The 19894-nt window shown below is 40.3% G+C and overlaps 1 protein-coding gene across 17 annotated transcripts in view; it reads left to right on the top strand.

Moving 5' to 3' along the window:
- Window positions 1-19894, top strand: part of EPB41L3 (erythrocyte membrane protein band 4.1 like 3) — a 311810-nt gene that overhangs the window by 222651 nt on the left and 69265 nt on the right. For all 17 annotated transcript variants that reach the window (XM_088469653.1, XM_088469659.1, XM_088469657.1 and 14 more), the window contains exons 4-6: window positions 1316-1420; window positions 9701-9743; window positions 17114-17189. In XM_088469653.1, the coding sequence (XP_088325779.1) occupies window positions 1316-1420; window positions 9701-9743; window positions 17114-17189 (224 nt within the window). The remainder of the gene's footprint in view (window positions 1-1315; window positions 1421-9700; window positions 9744-17113; window positions 17190-19894) is intronic.

Here is a 19894-nt window from a genome sequence, read left to right as displayed (position 1 = left end):
TGTTTTTACGCAGATCCCACTTTGCACCTTCCCGTTTTCGTAGGTTTTATATTGAATACGGGAATAAAGCGGGCGCGCGCCCGATACTTCATCCCAGGAAAATCTCCGATGTGGAGCGAAAAGTCCAGCACGGACTTTTCGCTCCCATATTGAATAACCCTCATAGACTATAAGATTCAACACTAACTGCTGGTAGAGACGCAGCACTGCAGTGTTAAAGGTGTGGAAGAGGTGGCCATTCAGCCATCATGTGTGCCAATATATTAGAACTAGTGTTTAGGAGCCATCATTTGGCTAGTCGCTAGGGTATTTTTCCTGTCTCTTCCCCCAGCTTCCCATATGTCTTCCTTGTCCTTTCATCTCCCTCTATTCTTCCCCCTATTCCTCCCATTTCCACCTATTTTTTCTCCCATCGTCCCCTATTCCTCATCCTATTCTGCCTTCCTCTATTCCTACCCCTTTCCCATTATTACTACTGCTTCTGTGCTTTTCTTACCTCATTATTGGTTTACTTCTCTCTCCCCTCCATGTTTTCTGTCCCCCACCTCCTCTTTCCCCTGCATCTCCTTTACTTGCTGTGGCTGCTGGTGGTAGTGAGTGTGCAAGCCAGGTCGCTAGCTATTGTGGCTGGTGTTGCAGGTTTTTTTTCTTTCCCTTAGGTGACAAGCAACGAAAATCCCTAAACGAAGTGCTGGCTATGACGGTGGAGTTATTAACAGAGGGCAAAGGCACTGCTGGAGAAATCAATGATTTCTCCACACCCTACCTCTTCATTTTAGAGAAGCGGGAATAACCCTGTTTTCTTCTAAAACATAGAAAAATATTACATTTGCCCTATAATCCTCAGCAGTGAAGGGATATCTAACTACAATTCAGTGATATCTGAATAAATATAGTTTGACCTGTCTCTAAATATATTATATGAAATATTGATTCACCTTTCCATATGAATCAGAGGCCCATTTTAGAGCTGATGTGGTGTCGCAATGCGCATCTGCACACATCAGCACTTACTACTGTAACCCAACATCGCAGAGTTTCCTGCGCATTCTATGGTGTACAAAAAATATCTGCGATGTTGTTGGCCGCAAGGTGTAGGAGAAAAGGTCAGAATGCCGATACCTTATGGACATTGCTGCTAATAAAGAAAAACTATTGGTGGTTAAGGGCAAGACAAGAATTTATTTGTGCACTAGTTTTGATAAGTTGCCACCTACATCTATTATTTTAGCATTACTATGAGTTTCGAATAAATAAAATATTGGAGAATCAAAATGGATGTAAAGTCTAATTAGTTTTCTTTTTCTTTCCACAGAAACGGTCCCGAGGTCACGTTCTCTTTGATAAAGTGTGTGAACATTTAAACCTACTGGAAAAGGATTATTTTGGCCTAGTGTACAGAGATTCTGAAAATCAAAAGGTACAGATCATAAAATCAACTAAATACATACATAAATAGTCAAATCAAAAGGTACAGATCATAAACTCAACTAAATACATACATAAATAGTTAAACAAAAATAGGCATTCAGGTATACGTCTGCACAGTCCAGAATTGAATTAATTAAGTTAAATGTAAGAAGTTCTTCACTGTGTGACCAGTGTATAAAAAATTAACCAAAATGAAATAAATCTAGATGTACAACTGCATTTTTCAGTTAAGGAATATAACACAAAATGTCTGCAGGCTATTCCTAATTATTGTACTTTACATACAGTATAGTAATTATACTTATTTTTATGCATGAGTATATTGTAAAGATGTCATTATAAGAAATAATTATTCATGTAGCATACACATACAGTAACTGGCATTATTAGTCTAATTACTTTATGGTAATTACATTAATTTTCCAATACATAGCAAACCTTTATAATGTTCTTTTCTTGTTTTGCAAAGTAAATCCATCTGTTATGTGAGCCTATCATTCTGCATACTGTATGTATATATATATATATATATATATATATATATGTCTATGTCAAGCTGAGGGTCCAATGAATCCGACAAGTGTAGGGGTCGACAGTAGGATTACATTATTACCTAATCATAAATACAGTGCGCTAGTCGTTTCCATGGTTACATAAGGTACTACACATGGTAAAGGATTCACATAATGGGGGTGATTCTGAGTTGGACCCAGTCGTGGCTCTTCTTAGGTACTTTGCTACAGTCTCGGCTGCGCCTTTATGCTGATGCTGCTTCCCTGGTGTACATCCGTGCATCTGAATGTGCAAGGACTGAGACACCTATCGTCAGTGTCCATAGATGCTGAAATAATGCTTGGACGCACAATCGTTTGCACTATTGAAACTTGCACCTGCCCATGGCAGCTGTAGTTTCTCCATCTGAGAATGGCCTTCTGGGTGAGCGGTTGAGCGTTCTGTACACAGTTGCTTTCAGCAACATGTCCGCAACACGTCTGTAGAGCCACACCTAACCTTACCTCCCAGGACAGCAATATATTTCAGAGATTGTACATTAAAATCTGTACTGCGTCTCTGTATGAACACCATTGGGACATTTGTGCAGTGCAACTCAGATGCATGTACATATGTAAAACATTGCTTTACTGCGTCTGACCTTGCCGCTGCATCCAACTCAGAATCAGGCCCAATATAAGTGATAAGTCGCAAGCTGCAGCCACTGCGGTTACTCCTGCGAGCCTTACCATATTTTTAAAGCGGCAATCTTTTTATAGGCAAAACCAAACAGGTTGCTGCTTTAAAAATATGGGAAGATTTGCAGGGGTTCCCGCAGCGGCTGCAGCTCGCAACCTATTACATAAGCCCCACAGTGTTTGTTACGTATCAACAGGTGATTTCAGGCAGACGTTCTATTTCAATAACGAAAAGTTCTCAAAATAAGTTAAAGTACATAGAATCATTTATTATTAATATTATTAAGAGTTAGCTTTTAAACAAATTTAATAAACTGTGAATTTTCTACTAGGGATCAGGAGGCTGCAGGGTTGAGGGGAAGGAAACTTGTTTTGAGTACTCCTTTAGAGTACTCTTAGTAATATATTGAAAAATAACCTAACAAAGATACAGTATCTATTACTCTTTTTCATAACAAAAATATAAAGATGTTTATAGAGGTGGTCAAGGATGGGACTGGTAGAGATTGTAGATTGACCCCAGAGATTGCATCAGCATTTCAGTCTTACTATTCGAAGCTGTATATCCTTTCATCCTTGGGCTCTCCCGCAGAGGTTGCTGCTTTTCAGGAGACTGTATCTAATTATCTCCGCAATGTTAGTTTTCCCTCTATCTCCGACGAGGATAGAGACTGGTTAGACAGCCCATTCACATTGGAGGAATTGGAAGAAGCTCTAAAAAACACCCCTACTGGTAAAAGCCCAGGCCACGATGGCTATACGGTTTCGTTCTTGGCTTTTAACTCAGTATCTGATAAGATAGGTTTTTCATCCCAGTCCCTTGAAGTCCATGTTGCGGTTATCCATAAGGACAGTAAGGACCCGGCCCTGTGCTCCAGCTATAGGCCTATCTCCCTACTGAATAAAGATATTAAACTATTTGCCAAACTCATTGCGATCACACTGAAGATTCTTCTTCCTGCATTAGTTCATTCAGACCAGGTTGGTTTTGTCCCGGGCCGGGAGGCACGCGACAACACTACCAAGGTAATTGACCTGATGCATCTTGCTGTAACGGAAAAGTCCCCAGCTCTTCTGTTATCCACTGATGCAGAGAAGGCCTTCGACAGAATAAACTAGAATTTCATGAGGGGTTTATTGGTACACATGGGGTTGGGTCCTGCCTCCTTGCATAGGATCCTGGCTTTATATTCCACACCTACGGCACGTATTAAGATAAATGGTGCCCTTTCCGACCCAGTGCTGATTTTTAATGGCACTAGGCAGGGATGCCCCTAATCCCCCATTATTTTTGTTTTGTGTATGGAGGCGTTGACTAGGGCTATCAGATTAAACCCGGACATATCTAGGTTATTTGTAGATGGGCGTGAATATAAGCTGGCCTTGTTTGCCGATGACCTTCTGTCCGCCCTTAACAACCCCTCTATTTCTGTACCTAACTTAGTTTCTGAGTTCCGGGACTTTGGTACTCTCAATAATTTCAAAATAAACTACTCTAAATCTATAGCAGTTAACCTTTCACTCCCCCCCACAGTGGCGGAAGGTTTACAGGCCTCTTTCCCCTTCTCCTGGCATCCTTCAAAGCTTAAATACTTGGGGATTTGGTTAAACCGTGACCTGTCCAGGTTGTATTCAGATAATTTTTTACCCCTTTTGCAAAGATCAGTAGTGAATCTCGGGACTGGCATCGGGGTACGTTCTCGTGGTTGGGTAGGGCGAGTATAATCAAAATTAATATATTCCTAGAATACTTTATCTGCTCCAGACCCTCCCTATTTATGTCCCTAAGAGCTGGTTTCTGAACATTCACCGCTTGGTGAGAGACTTTGTGTGGGGTGGAAGACGACCTCGCTTTAGACATGACGTTGTCTTCAGACGTAGACACTTGGGGGGTTTCTTTACTTACTATGAAGCAGTGGCCCGCAGTAGAGTCCTCGAATGGACCCGACCAGATTCTGACAGACAGTGGGTGAGGCTTGAGAGCCACGGTCTCTCAGCATGCCTTGGATTCACAGCGTGGTTACAGGCCTTTCCCTCTATTACCCACCCCACTGTAGGCCCGACTCTTACTCTTTGGAAATCATTAAGGAAAAGACCATGTGTTTCCTCTACAATCTCTCCTATGACCCCACTTTTTCATAATCCGGAATTTCCCCCAGGGGTAATTTTCTCCACATATCGACATTGGATACAGGTTGGGGTGACGCGTGTTGGTCAGCTGGTGTCCTTGTCTGGGGTGCTTTCTTTTAACCAAATTCAAGAGACTTGGGATCTACCGGCCTCTGAAATATGGAGATATCTCCCTATACAACATTTTCTGTCTAGTAAATCGATCCAAGAGGCTGCTTGTAGACTCCCGACTCCTTTTGAATCGATGTGTCAGTCACAGTCCCGTCCCCAACATTTTCTCTCTTATGGGTATAAATTACTTAATGAAGACACATTTTCCACATTGCCACGCTTCACAGCTGACTGGGAAAAGGATCTGGGTATACAATTAGTCCCCAAATATTGGGATAAGATTTTTCAGACCACTATATCCTGTTCGGTTAGCTATTCAGTAGTGGAGACTCAGTTTAAAGTTTTGGCCCACTAGTACAGATGCCCCTCAGTCCTTGCTAAAATGTACCCTGGTGTTTCCGCTACATGTTGGAGATGTGCCCCATATATAGTGGGAATGTGCTTCTTTACGCCCCTTCTGGAACTCAGTGATATCTTTATCGAAAGAGATTGTAGGCCAGGACATTAGCTCACAACCTGATTTCTGGCTCCTTAATAAGATAGAGGGTCCTGTGTCTTTATATAAAAAATCTATTATGAAACACCTCAACAGTGCTGCCAAGGCGGTAATCCCAGTCCACTGGAGATCACCGAACCCCCCAACTATAGCTGAGTCTATGGATGATCTTATGATGTCTGAGGTTACTAGATATAGAGAGTTCACAGACATATGGGGACCATGGTTTCTGTTTAAAGATTCTCCCGCCATATCAGTGGAACTTGTTGACTCACCTCATATTTTAATACATTTTTAGGATATTATCTCGGGTGGTTCCCTTCTCACCCCCCCGCCCCTCCTTTTCCTTTTTTACCCTATGTTCTGTTCCAGGCTTTGTTGTATATTTTTCACTTGTCTTATATTATTTGTAATTTATTTTATGTTGTATAATAATTGAATTTTCTGTTTTTGTGGAATACTGTGGATGTGTTTCTACTTTTTTGTTGATTTAAATAAAAACTTTGAATGCAAAAAAAAAAATATATAAAGATGTAAAGCTGGGACGCCCATACACGCTATTTATTTTAATATGTACCCTAAATGCCTTTTTTTCTTGAGCTTAAAAACTGTGAGGAAGTAGTTTCTGTTTGTCTTTGTACAGAATGTATTTGCAAATTGATGGTGGGTCAATAGTTACTTGACTGCGGGAATAACTGTTTCTATTTGAAAATTTTAAAATATTACTTATTACAGTAGCTGGATGATGATTTGGGCTAGAATCTGTAGGCTGGGCATGTACCTTCCAGCTTCCATAAGTCATCAGGATAAAGCAGAGCCAAAGGCGAGCCATTGTAGCTAGAAGATGCATACATAATTAGCATATAATTATAGACTGGCCATTGTTGCTTAAATCTCTGCAAAACACTCCAGTATTCAAGTTGTTATTCTGTATTAATTCACATAGTGAGAACACCTTGTAATTGAATTGAATTTACATATGTATGAACCAACAAATACTAATTTTCTTTTGAAAAACACATTTTAGAAGGATAAAATATAATTTTCAATGTGGATAGGGGCAGTCCTGTTATCCTGTTACCCATGACATTGCACTTTAAATACAGTCAGGTGCATAAATATTGGAACATTGACAGAATTTTCATATTTTGGCCTCTATTCACCACCACAATGGCTTTGAAATGAAACAAACAAGATGTGCTTTAACTGCAGACTTTCAGATTTAATTACATCCAAATCAGGTGAACGGTGTAGGAATTACAACGGTTTCTATATGTGCCTCCCACTTTTTAAAGGGCCAAAAGTAATGGGACAAACTAAACAATCCTAAATCTAACTTTCACTTTTTAATACTTTGTTGCAAATCCTTTGCAGGCAATTACAGCCTGAAGTCTGGAATGCATAGACATCACCAGACGCTGGGTTTCATCCCTGGTGATGCTCTGCCAGGCCTCTACTGCAAATGCCTTCAGTTCCTGCTTGTTCTTGGGGCATTTTCCCTTCAGTTTTGTCTTCATCAAGTGAAATTCATGCTCAATCGGATTCAGATCAGGGGATTGACTTGGCCATTGCATAACATTCCACTTTTTAGCCTTAAAAAACTCTTTGGGTGCTTTTGCAGTATGCTTCAGGCCATTGTCCATCTGCACTGTGAAGCGCCGTCCAATGAGTTCTGAAGCATTTGACTGAATATGAACATATAATATTGCCCGAAACACTTCAGAATTCATTCTGCTGCTTTTGTCAGCAGTCACATCATCAATAAATACAAGGGAACCAGTTCCATTGGCAGCCATACATGCCCACACCATGACACTACCACCACCATGCTTCACTTATGAGGTGGTATGTTTTGGATCATGAGCAGTTCCTTTCCTTCTCCATACTCTTCTCTTCCCATCACTCTGGTACAAGTTGATCTTTGTCTCATCTGTCCATAGGATGTTGTTCCAGAACTGTAATGGCTTTTTTAGATGTTGTTTGGCAAGCTCTAATCTGGTCTTCCTGTTTTTGTGGCTCACCAATGGTTTACATCTTGTGGTGAAGCCTCTATATTCACTCTTGTGAAGTCTTCTCTTGATGACTTTGACACATATACACCTACCTCCGGGAGAGTGTTCTTGATTTGGCCAACTGTTGTGAAGAGGTTTTTCTTCACCAGGGAAATAATTCGTCTGTCATCCACCACAGTTGTTTTCCGTGGTCTTCCGGGTCTTTTAGTGTTGCTGAGCTCTCCTGTGCTTTCTTTCTTTTTAAGAATAATCCAAACAGTTGATTTGGCCACACCTAATGTTTTGCTATCTCTCTGCTGGGTTTGTTTTGATTTTTCAGCCTAATGATGGCTTGCTTCACTGATAGTGACAGCTCTTTGGATCTCATATTGAGAGTTGACAGCAACTGATTCCAAATGCAAATGTCACACCTAGAATCAACTCCAGATCTTTTACCTGCTTAATTGATAATGAAATAACGAGTCCCATTACTTTTGGCCCCTTAAAAAGTGGGAGGGACATATAGAAACCGTTGTAATTCCTACACCGTTCACCTGATTTGGATGTAATTACCCTCAAATTAAATCTGAAAGTCTGCAGTTAAAGCACATCTTGTTTGTTTAATGTCAAAGCCATTGTGGTAGTGAATAGAGGCCAAAATATGAAAATTCTGTCAATGTCCCAATATTTATGCACCTGACTGTATATGTTTACACTGTATTCTACATAATAAATATACCTATAAATACCTGTGCAAAATCACTATATCTTATATATGATATTATGCAAATTAACTATTTTAGAACACTGTTGATCATTTTATCTGGAATGTTTTAAGATGCCACTTTTGTCATTTTTCTTTTTTTTTGCCCATCTGTGTGTACCTGCTTTTGAAGTGGAAGGGAATAGAGCAACCTGTAGCCAATGACATCTTGGGGAGGTAGTGACCTGTCCAATAATATAATTGAGAAAGTAAAGACATGGCTGCTTATGAGAATAGAGGTGATCCATATGCTACAGATGGAGGGTTAAATAAGGGAAAGAAGAGGGTGCTCTATAAAGCTCATGCAGGAAGATAGTCATTAAATCCTCATCTGTATAAACACAAATAAAGTCTTCACATGTTTTGTTCTCATTCGTTGCATATTGTGTTGGTTATAGAATAATTACTTCTGCCATTTCTTCCAATCATTCTGCTGTCCATACAGTAAGCTCTATTTTTGAAGCAGGCTCTTTGACAACAGTGATGTGGTACGTTTATATAATTATAAACTGGCATAGGGACCCAGTACCAGACAGCCATAAGAAAAGCACTAGCATTCATAGCTCATTGAAGTGCTGCTCTCCTGTCACTTTGGAGTAATTAAGCTCTGCCGACACTACAGATGGGTCCTCATACATCTAGTCTCCTTGCGCGTTAAATAGCACTTCTAGTCGTGCCACGCCGTGGCGTGACTCGGTAGCGCTGAGAATTTTTTGTGCGACTTTTTACCTTCAAATGCGTCTTATTCGCACAGCAATATGAATAGAACAAGTAGCTTCTGCTGATTATAATGTTATGCAGCATGCCTATGTTGTGTGTGTGACTGCGGGTGTATCTGCATGAGAAATGCTACGTTACATTGTCAGCGGCTGTAACACTGTAACGTAGTGTTTCGCATGCAGATACACCCGCAGTCACACACAGAACATAGGCATGCTGCATATAATTTTAATCAGCAGTAGCTGCTTGTTCTATCTATTCAAATCACAGTGTGATTAAGATGCATTTGAAGGTAAAGAGATGCACGAAAATAATGCTCAGCGCTGCCAAGTCACGCGGAGCTCCCCCGTTGTGTGGCATGACTTGTAGCGCACGGAGGATAGAAGTATGTGGACATATCTGTACATACCATTTCCTGCTCAGAGAGAAAAGCACTGCCCCAGCCCCCATCACTGCCGTCATGCATACAGAAGTGACAGAGTTTACAAAAATATCCAAAAGACGATGTCATTTTAAATAGATAATTAATTTGTATTGTAGCCTATTTAATTTTATTTAGACTTTGACTCCAAGCAGACAGCATAGTATTTTAATATACTATTCCAATGATCTTACATGTACATTGCTCTTACCATATTATAAGAGCTAACATACTCTTTACTGTTTAAATCAAAAGGATTTACATGTATATAGACTCAAGGTCTTACAATGATAATAGAACTCCTTGGTGATGTATAGCTTCCTTAACAATTTAAAATAAGTCACAATATACTTTTTTATTATAAGTGTATGCATAACAGTTGTATTGTTTTAGTTTGTTTTGTATTGCCTTTGATCATATTTTGTTATTTCTATAATGATTGTCTAGAACTGGTTGGACCCTGCTAAAGAAATCAAGAAACAAACACGAAGTAAGTTAACTATTTTCAATGGAAATTATTGTGTCATTTGGTATTCAGTCTTGGTAAAATCGAAGATTAGAATGGGTTTGAGAGGGTCCCACCTTTTATACGCTGCAGAGATTGCCATACAGAAGAATGAGTGGGTAGTATTGAGTGGATGGTTTATCCAGGCAGAAGTAACATAAATTGAATTTGTTTTAGAGGTGACTGCACAGATCTGACATTCTCAGACAGAAAATAAATTGTAAAATGCCTATAAATGTATGGTCTTGACTAGAATTTGTCAGCCCCATCCTTGAATACCCCTAATGTTCTGTGGTTGAAGTCACTACAGGTGAATTTATTTACTTGGTCAAATAAAATCCTTTGTATATCAGGCATTTTAAGAGTCACATCCTCAATAATATTAATGGTACTTTAATGTGCATAACACAACTTAGTATATTTTAAGCCACAAGATGAGGACTACAGAGGAATGAAATGTGTCCTAGAAAATATTCAATCCATTAATAAATAGATTTGTTGGGCAACAAAATATTCAATTGAACCTTTGTCTTTAGGAGGGTTTTTCCAGATGACAAAATAAATAAATGAGATCATATATATTTAGTTTCACTAAAATATATAAAATATTCAGTATGAATGCCATTATTTAGGAATTATGAAGATAAGTAGTATAACTTTAAATTGGCATCTTCTGCAAAATAAATGAAAATACACATGTAAATACACTAAATACTGCTGCATTACTATAATCATGAAATAAATGTATTGAACTTCTTGAGTCCTTTGTTTTTTTTTTCCTTTTTTTCTATTTTTTGACACCTAAACTTATTATTATTTTTGTATTTTGCAATCGGCACATATAGAAAATGTTTTACTACTTGTGTTTTACCAACACTTCTACTTTAAAAAAGTTTTGAACCAGTGTTGTTTTGGAAAATGTTTTAAAACAGCTAATGGGGCACATCTTGCTGAGTTGGGCATATGCCCATTTGCTTAATGTAAAACATGCAAATTTATACTACAATACACATGCTATAAGTAAGTGTCTACTTCCGTAGCAGATTTTACACTTATGGCGCCTCTTATGCTTAGTGAGGAAGGAAACGCAAATGCAGTCTGAGTATAGCAAGGCCATATACGCTCTCATTGGTCACTTCTGATTGACTGATTGCAAATTGACCAATAAATCTGATAGGTGCTTTCTTTTTCGATTGTGGCTTTATATACCATTTTTACAATGGTAGCAGACTTGAAATGAGAGGTTTATGCAGTCGAAAAAGTGGGCTCTTAACAGTAGCTGTTTATGTATGTCTAAAGAATTAAGTATAACCCTTATTTACCAAGGCTATCAAGCAGAAGTTGTCCAAGATATCTTCTGCCTTGCGAGCAACAGCGCTCCAAGCTGCTTTCCTCATAGTTTTCTGTGGGGACTGCATTATGTGGCTATTTAACAAGCTTAGAGAAGCTTATCTTTTTGGAGCTTGACTCCATTAGCTAAAGCCATCTGAAGATTGCGCTTGCACCCTTTGGGGGTGATTTTGAGTCGGCCGCATCTGTGAAAATGGATGCGTCTCTCAATTTGGAACCGAGATTGCATGCATATGAATCACAAAACATTGTCGCTAGTAGGTGCTCCGTGCCGCATCTTGTGCAAATGGAGACTAATATGAACTAGCCATTTCTGGGTGGCTGTTTCTGATGGGACTGTCATGGGATTGTCATGGGCGTGTGTCTTAGCATGGGGCTGATGCGAGTTCCGATACTGGTGATGACGGTTGCATGCGGACGCTAGAACAGTGGGCGGGATAGGCGTGCACTTTCAGATGCACGGTTAGCGACTTACTGTGGGGGAATGTTGCATTAACAAATGAAAGTACCGTATATACTCGAGTATAAGTCGACCCGAATATAAGCCGAGGTACCTAATCTTACCACGAAAAACTGGGAAAACTTATTGACTCGATTATATGCCTAGGGTGGGAAATGCAGCAGCTACTGGTAGTAATCCCCCCCTGGTACTGTCCCCAGTAGTAATCCCCCCCTGGTAGTGCCCCCAGTAGTAATCCCCCCCTGGTAGTGCCCCCAGTAGTAATATCCCCCCCTGGTAGTGCCCCCAGTAGTAATACCCCCCCTGGTAGTGGCCCCAGTATTAATCCCCCCCTGGTAGTGCCCCCAGTAGCAATATCCCCCCCTGGTAGTGCCCCCAGTATTAACCCCCCCTGGTAGTGCCCCCAGTAGCAACATCCCCCCCTGGTAGTGCTCCCAGTATTAATCCCCCCCCCCTGGTAGTGCCCCCAGTAGCAATATCCCCCCCTGGTAGTGCCCCCAGTATTAACCCCCCCTGGTAGTGCCCCTAGTAGCAATATCCCCCCCTGGTAGTGCCCCCAGTATTAACCCCCCCTGGTAGTGCCCCCAGTAGCAACATCCCCCCTGGTAGTGCCCCCAGTATTCCCCCCCTCCCTGGTAGTGCCCCCAGTAGCAACATCCCCCCCCTGGTAGTTCCCCCATTATTAATCCCCCCCCTCTGGTAGTGCCCCCTGTAGTGATATCCCCCCCCCTGGTAGTACCCCCCGGTAGTAGCCCCCCCAGTAGAAAGAAATGTAAAAAAACCAAACACTTACCTGTAACCCCGCTCCTGGTCCCGACGCTGCTACAGGCTCCTCCGCGCTTTGCATAATGGGAGAGACGTCGTCATGACGACGTCTCTCCCATTACCCACTGCGGGAGCCGGAAGATGGCTCCCGCAGTGGGAGCAGCAGTAGCCGCTGAGAGTCTGACAGACTCTCAGCGGCTGCTGATTATACCAAACACATAGCTGCCGGCTCCGGCGGCTGTGTGTTTGGCAGTGTGTAGTGCTGACCGAACTCCGTCCGGTCAGCGCTAAACACGCGGTGCAGGCTGTGTCACAGTGACACAGTCTGCACCGCGGCCCGCATGGTACGCTACTCAGCAGCGTACCAGGCGGGCATGACTCGAGTATAAGCCGAGGGGGTGCTTTTTCAGCACAAAAAATGTGCTGAAAAACTCGGCTTATACTCGAGTATATACGGTAAGTATAATGCTGCAGCTCTAGGTAAAAGCGACCACAGGAGCGTCCAACTCAGAATCAGTCCCTCTATGTGGGAAATCCAGCCAAAGAGAGATCTCTTCCTGATACAAATTGCAGCTACTTCTCTTTACACCTCCGTGGCTTGATGCTTGTGCATGCACAGGTGTTCGGCTTGTTGTATGAACCCAGCAGTAAAGTGATAGCATTAGCTAGCACTTCATTTTTCCTCATCGCCAGGATGGTCAGCCCATGTCATGGAGCCTAGCCTTTAATAAATAGCTCTGTAAATCCCTTTGATCATTTCCTCTTTTACAAAGTTTTCTTTGAACTCGTAGATGACTGTCATCTGAATTGTTTACATTAGCCTTACCTACGGTTGGTGTAATGGTTAGCATTACTGCCCTACAGCTCTGAGGTCTTGGGTTCAACTCCCTCCACAGCCTAAGCTGTACGGAGCTTGTATATTCTCCCTGTGTGTGAGTGGGATTCATCTGGGTACTCTGGTTTCCTCCCACATTCCAAAAATATGCTGGTAGTTTAATTGGCTATCAACAAATATCAACCATAATGTGATAGGGAATATGGATTGTAAACTCCACTGGGGTAGGGACTAATATGAATCACTGAATATTCTCTGTAAACCGCTGCTGCATATGTGTGTTCTTTATAAATAACTGGCAATAAATAATATAATAAAAAGTAAATAATACTGCTGACAGTGACATCGAACACAATTTTAACTGGCGTCAGCCCTAGGTGACATTATACAGTATGCTGATCTTTTATATGTCTAGACTAGAGAAGAGATAATGATCTTACTAACTTCTCATCATTCTATTCATTTCCTTCATACGGTTTTACCATTTTGAGAGTTTAGAAGGTCAACCTGTTGCTAAGGAGTGGCCAGCTAAACAGAATACAGGTTGAGTCTCTCATATCCAAAATGCTTGGGACGAGGGCTATTTTGGATAACGGAATATTCTGTATTTTGGAATATTTGCATATCATAATGAGATATCTTGGGAATGGGACCCAAATATACACACAGAATGCATTTATGTGTTATATACACCTTATACACACAGCCTGCAGGTAATATTACACTATATTTTTAATAATTTGTGCCTTAGACAAAGTTTGTGTACATTGAACCATTATAAATCAAAGGTTCCATTATCTCAGTCATGACAAAATTATTCCGTATTTCGGAATATTTGGATTTTGGAGACTCAACCTGTACTTGGTGTGCACTGTGTAGTATATAAGCCTTAGTTGGTGTCTAATATTCAGTCCTGTATTTGTAAACAGGGTAGCCCTGCAGCATTGTCTAAAGCTGGGTACACACCTAGTAGATATATCTGTTCATTGGCTGTGCAGCACAGCTGACGCAATATATCTGTGAACGACGTCGTTGACAGACATATCGCAGGTACACACTGGCTGGCGGGCATAAAATATATTGGCCGATCAAATGATCATCAAATATATCTGCCAGTGTGTACCCAGCATAAGACAGGAGTTTTTAACCTGGGATATGAGTAAAATCTTATAGTATAGGGTGTGGATGGAGGACAGATTTTGGCAGCAGTCAGTGGCAGACATATTTCCCTGATGCTCCCTGAGCAGAAGCTCAGTTACCCTACCAGTACCAGCCTAGCTATTATATTAGCCGAGACAGTCACCACCTGTTCCTCCTCTTTTCAGGGTCACAGCCCAAGTTGTGTCTTGTATTTTGTTGAAATTCGTAATAATTTTCTTGCCATCAGTTACATCAGGATCACACATAGAAGGCTAAAATCAGCCACCTTTCATTTATATATTGATCATAAGTTGGACATCCAAGTGTTCATTAGACACATAGGGGGGAATCCAATTGGCTGTGAGTAAAAAGCACTATCGCTGCTTTAACACTCAGAGAAACCCATTGATTCCGCAGTTTACGTGAAATCAGTGGGTTTACGTACGTTAACCCCTGATTTATTGCATGCAGGAAATGCTATTTAGTAGAATAGCATTTCCCCAAGTGGTGCGGGTAATTAGCCATGGGGTAAACCCCGCAGCTATTTGGATTCCCCCCATAGAGAAAGCAGTGGATATCTGTCCTCATGCATCACAGTACGACACTGATGACAGACAGGAAAGTGCAAGACATGATCACTAGTGATTCCTGCATAAAATAAATTCTCTTGATTTAGATATTTGTATTAAATAATTATATTCCTTACCAATGTTTTGCCTTGCAAATGTTGGGGATGTGGGTAATGCAAATGGATATTCGTGTGCTTTGAGAATAGGATCGGTTATAACAAAGGTTATAACAAAGATCAGAAAGACTGGGTAGTATTAGACAAGGAGATTAGAAGGCTCTGCGCTCACAAGCTTAAAATCTAGTAAAATAGTTTGATTTATTAGTTTTCAGCAGATTGTAATGGGCAAAAGTGCTTAGTGGGGCTATGCAATCCATTCACATAGCAATATTGGTTTAGGGGACCATAGTAAAGAAAGATAATAAATGTACGTTTTTGTGAACTGTGTAGATAGGTAGTACTAGAATAGCGAAAGAGGGACACAGGTATTGTTTGGTCATTTGATAAGCATGCCTGAAGAAGTAGGTTTTCAGGGAGGGCTTGAATGGGAATGGGAGCAAGTAATGAGCATATTATAAGAGCCACATCTCCTGGATTGGGTAAATATGCACTTAGCTTAAACTTAATTATTAATAACACAATGAATTTAGGAATAATACAGTCGAAAAGAATAAAATAAAAAGACTTGGGGCTAAATGTAATAGCCTGTGAGCCGGTGCCACTGCGGGAATACATGCGAGTGTGCCCATATTTCTAAAGCAGCAGCAAGCATGTTAAAGGCTAAACCAAGCTGGTTTGGCCCTTGGCTTATTCCTATCATATGTATTGTGGTGTAACAATTAAATAAAGTACTAATCATTTAAATGCAAAAAATGAGTAAACCACTGTAATATTTGGCCTGATTCTGAGCCACACGCAATGCCGATGTTTATGGAGTTGAGCAATTTGTTTTCTGTTGCGCGTGCACGAAAATACCTAATAAGTCCTACAGTTTATGCGTTACACAGAGTACGCACAAAGGCGCTGTTGCCATTGAGATGCACAGTGTTAGAGATGTATGTACTGGGAGTTCCTGGATGGTGAATGGGAGGTAGCTAAACAGATGCACAAAGATGGTCCATCTTATCTTATGGGAGTGTCGCGGACGTGAAGTGTTTGCGTACTCAGACGATCAATCGTTCACTTTGGAGGTTATACTTATACAGTAACTCTGCACCTGCCATAGGGCTGATGCAAGTTTCAATGGTGCGACCGATGGTTGCGTCTAAACACGGACCAGGTGGTATAACAGCGTCTTCAGACGCTGAAAGTGGGCGTCTCAGTCCTTGCACATTCACACGCATGGATATACACCAGGGAAGGACTCTTTAGCGCCATTTTCACCAAGTCACAGGTGGGTGACCGCCAAAACACGCAGCCGCCTGTGTGCGTCTACCTCTGAATCAGGCCTATTATCTCTAAGCATTAATTATGTTGCAAGTGACTCTCTGTGGCTCTATGTATTTACAGAGTAGGACAGTGTTGGCTAACCTTGACACTCCTGCTGTTATGGAACTACATAACCCAGCATGCACTGCTACAGTTTTGCTATTAGGGCATGCTAAAACTGTGGCAGGGCATGCTGGGATATATAGTTCCACAACAGCTGGAGTGTCAAGGTTAGCCAACACTGGAGTAGGAAATAGTTTTTTTAGTACAAACTAGTTTTCTGTATTGCATTGTATTTACTAAAAGTATTGAAATACAGTAAAACGTTATAGGTACCCTGATATATATAAATTCTTTGAAGAGTCACATGTTCTCGTGTTATGTTTTCCCAGACGTCCACACTGGCACGGTTATAATTACACTGCTGCTCTCTGTCATATTATCATTTTTATTTTTAGCTGAAATCTGCTTGGATGTCTTACACACAGTGTATCCTTCCCAGCAGCATTCTCACCCATCACTTTTATTTTCACTCAGATCTGGATTTTACCGCTTTTCTGTACAACATAATGACCTTGCATCTTCCGGCGTATTCCTGCTGCAGTCCTTATGAAAGTAGTTTTGCAGCACGCTGAGTCTCAAATGAGCTAATACTTGCTGAAATCGTCTGTCTGCAGACATCTCTGTATTACTGTTGTTATATAACGGGCACAGCAATGGGCTCATCACTTCTTAGCTACAAAGTCTCAGGCTAATATTCTAATACAAAATAAATGTGCAATCATTTAATGTCTCTCTGTTTCTTTCAGATGGTTTTTGGCAGTTTTCTTTTAATGTAAAATTCTACCCACCTGATCCTTCTCAACTTTCAGAAGATATTACCAGGTATTTATAGACCTATACGTGTTTGTTATTTTATTTTTGTTGTATTTATTTTTTCAATTTCACGTGAGCTGTCCAAACCTAGTATAGTAGGGACATTAATGTAATGTAAAAATAGTTTTTTGATGTTTTATTATCTTTGTTTTAAACTTTGTAAATACATAATGCTTACCTGCATAGCAAGCTGTTTCTGAAAGCTGCATAATACAGTTATTATTGTGGAGTTAACAGTATAAAGAAAGTGACACATATAATCCATGTACAAATATTTTTTACCGCTAACAAATAACTGTCTTTAAAATGCCTGCTACACAGAAATATCACTGGAGATAACAGGCAGAAATCCCCACATATGGTTTAAAAAGTAGTCCAATGGCTGTTATAATGTTATTCAAATAATATTGATTGTTTTATGGAGTGACTGTACATATGTGTGGCCTTCAATTCCGAAGTACAAAAAAATAAGTTGTCTCCTCAAATTTATGCAGATACATCTAGATTTCCACCATAGTATATGGCTGTATGGAGCCAGATGGTTGTGATTGTAGTGGCCAATAGGAGGACATGGATGGAGCATGGGTGGACCTTGCACAGTGGGAGGTTGGTGCACTGTGATGCCTAGTTTTGCTGAGCTGTGCATTTGTGGAACACAATAACTGAAGTATGAAGTAGGGGTTGAGATTGCACATTTGTAGTGGTGTTTATTTCCTTTCATAAGGGTGCACAGTCACTTTCACTGCTCACGCTTGAATTTTAGACTAGCCCTGATACGACAGAGATTGTGTCTAGTACTTTTAATGGGTAGCATTTGCAACAGTTGCAGCTTGGCTGACAACCACATTTCAGGGTGTACTTTTTCCACTGTAAAAGCTTAAAACACACATATAATAAATATATTCCCTATGACCCCCTAACTATCATTAATAGTATAAGCTATACATCAGTATAAATCAGATTTTAGGTGTCTCTAAAGTGTTAGGGTATTGGACTGTAATGTGATACCACCTCAGGTTTCTGCCTCCCCGCTATCCTATGGACAGTTGTAGTTAAAGGAAGCATCACCTGATTGCAGGGAGAGAGCACACCTTGATGTGCTCTGGGCAGACAGACGAAGGTGATTTGCGATGCACAGTCAGTGCGCTAAATAAAGTTGTGTGCAGTCATTTGACAACCTCACTAACTGGCTCTCAGATCTTCTACCAATTTGCTAATATATGTGAAAAACCATCTGGAAAAGGATCCTTTTGTTTTGGACGGGCAACAAGATCGAGAGTTGTGGGGAAAGGCAAAAAACTTCTGCATTGGTGTGTAGGGAAACTAATCAAACTTTGTGAAAAATACTTTCTTATTTAATGATAATGACAGGAGAAGAAATAATTTTAATTAAAATACATAGATTAATTAAACAACTAAAATCCCGAAAAAAAACATGCACACATGAAAATTAGCAATAAATGAATTGCCAGCATTCTAATGATACTTCATTAGTGTACCCTTAAGTGTGAATCCAGTTAGCAGCAGGGTTTATGCTATTTATTGCATAGCAGTTCCCTACGTGGTGAGGGTAATTAGCCGTGACTGACTGGATTCCCCCCCTGTTATAAGGTGTATATAAGTGAATTTCCACAAATGTTAGTCCACATCAAGAGAACTGTAATAGATTAGTAAGATCAGAACCACAAGCAGTACGATAAGAGTGAAAAAGTCTGATTGGTAATCATAAATATCATACCTGTCTAGGAACTTTTATAAATAGAAGTTTATTGTCCATAAGTGTCAATATCAAAAGTAATATAAGAAGAGGTGGTAAGCGTCAAATGCGCTATTTGACACTTACAACGAACATCAGTATGTATGAAAGCAGATAACTTAGAGATAAATATCTTTTTTCTGCAGTATCTGCAAACATCTAATGATTTCACTGTCACCATACTATTGTATGGCAACTGAAAGTCATTCAGATGTTATTAAACAATTATAAGCACACTTTTATGGCTTATAGTTTTTCCCATGTCAGCAGGACTACCTGCCAGTATGTGTACATTGATATGATGAAAAGTAGGGGCGCTAATAATCAGCTCGTAGAATATTATTAAAACTATATATTTTATTAAAATACCATAAAATGCGATTTATACACTTCTATAAGAACATATACAGGGAATGCAGATTAGTTTAAGATCAATAGACTTAAATATTAAAAATACCTCTGGGGCCACAGATTAATGAATTAAGAAAAGTCCAGCTTTATTGGATATTGCCAGAAAGTCTATGAAAGTTGCATAATTACAGATGTAATGGTAAGCACATGTTGTTGACAGTAGCAAAGCGAAATGAGATTGTAATGCGGGCCATACACGGGGCGATTTGAAAACGTACAACACCTCTGTACGTTTTCAAATTCAGCCCGATGCATTGCGTGCTGCTGTGAATGGTAAACGATGCATTTTACAAGATGCTTCGGTTACCTATTTAACAGCATGACAGATCGCAGATCTTATGGTTTTTCCATAAGATCTACGATGCCGATGTACGACGGCGGGGACGTGCATCGCCGTCGTACAGCATGCCAAACCACACACGATGTGCACGATTGATCGTTGCGATCGATCGAAATCGTGCACATCGTCTAAAAAATCTTACCATGTTTGGCCGCCTTAGTGCAGCATGTAATTAGTAATAGTGATGTAACATAGTCACAACATCAG

This window comes from Taudactylus pleione, unplaced genomic scaffold, assembly GCF_031769625.1.
Source record: "Taudactylus pleione unplaced genomic scaffold, aTauple2 ptg000093l, whole genome shotgun sequence".
Lineage (NCBI taxonomy): Eukaryota > Metazoa > Chordata > Amphibia > Anura > Myobatrachidae > Taudactylus > Taudactylus pleione.
This window is presented reverse-complemented; position numbering and strand designations above follow the sequence as displayed.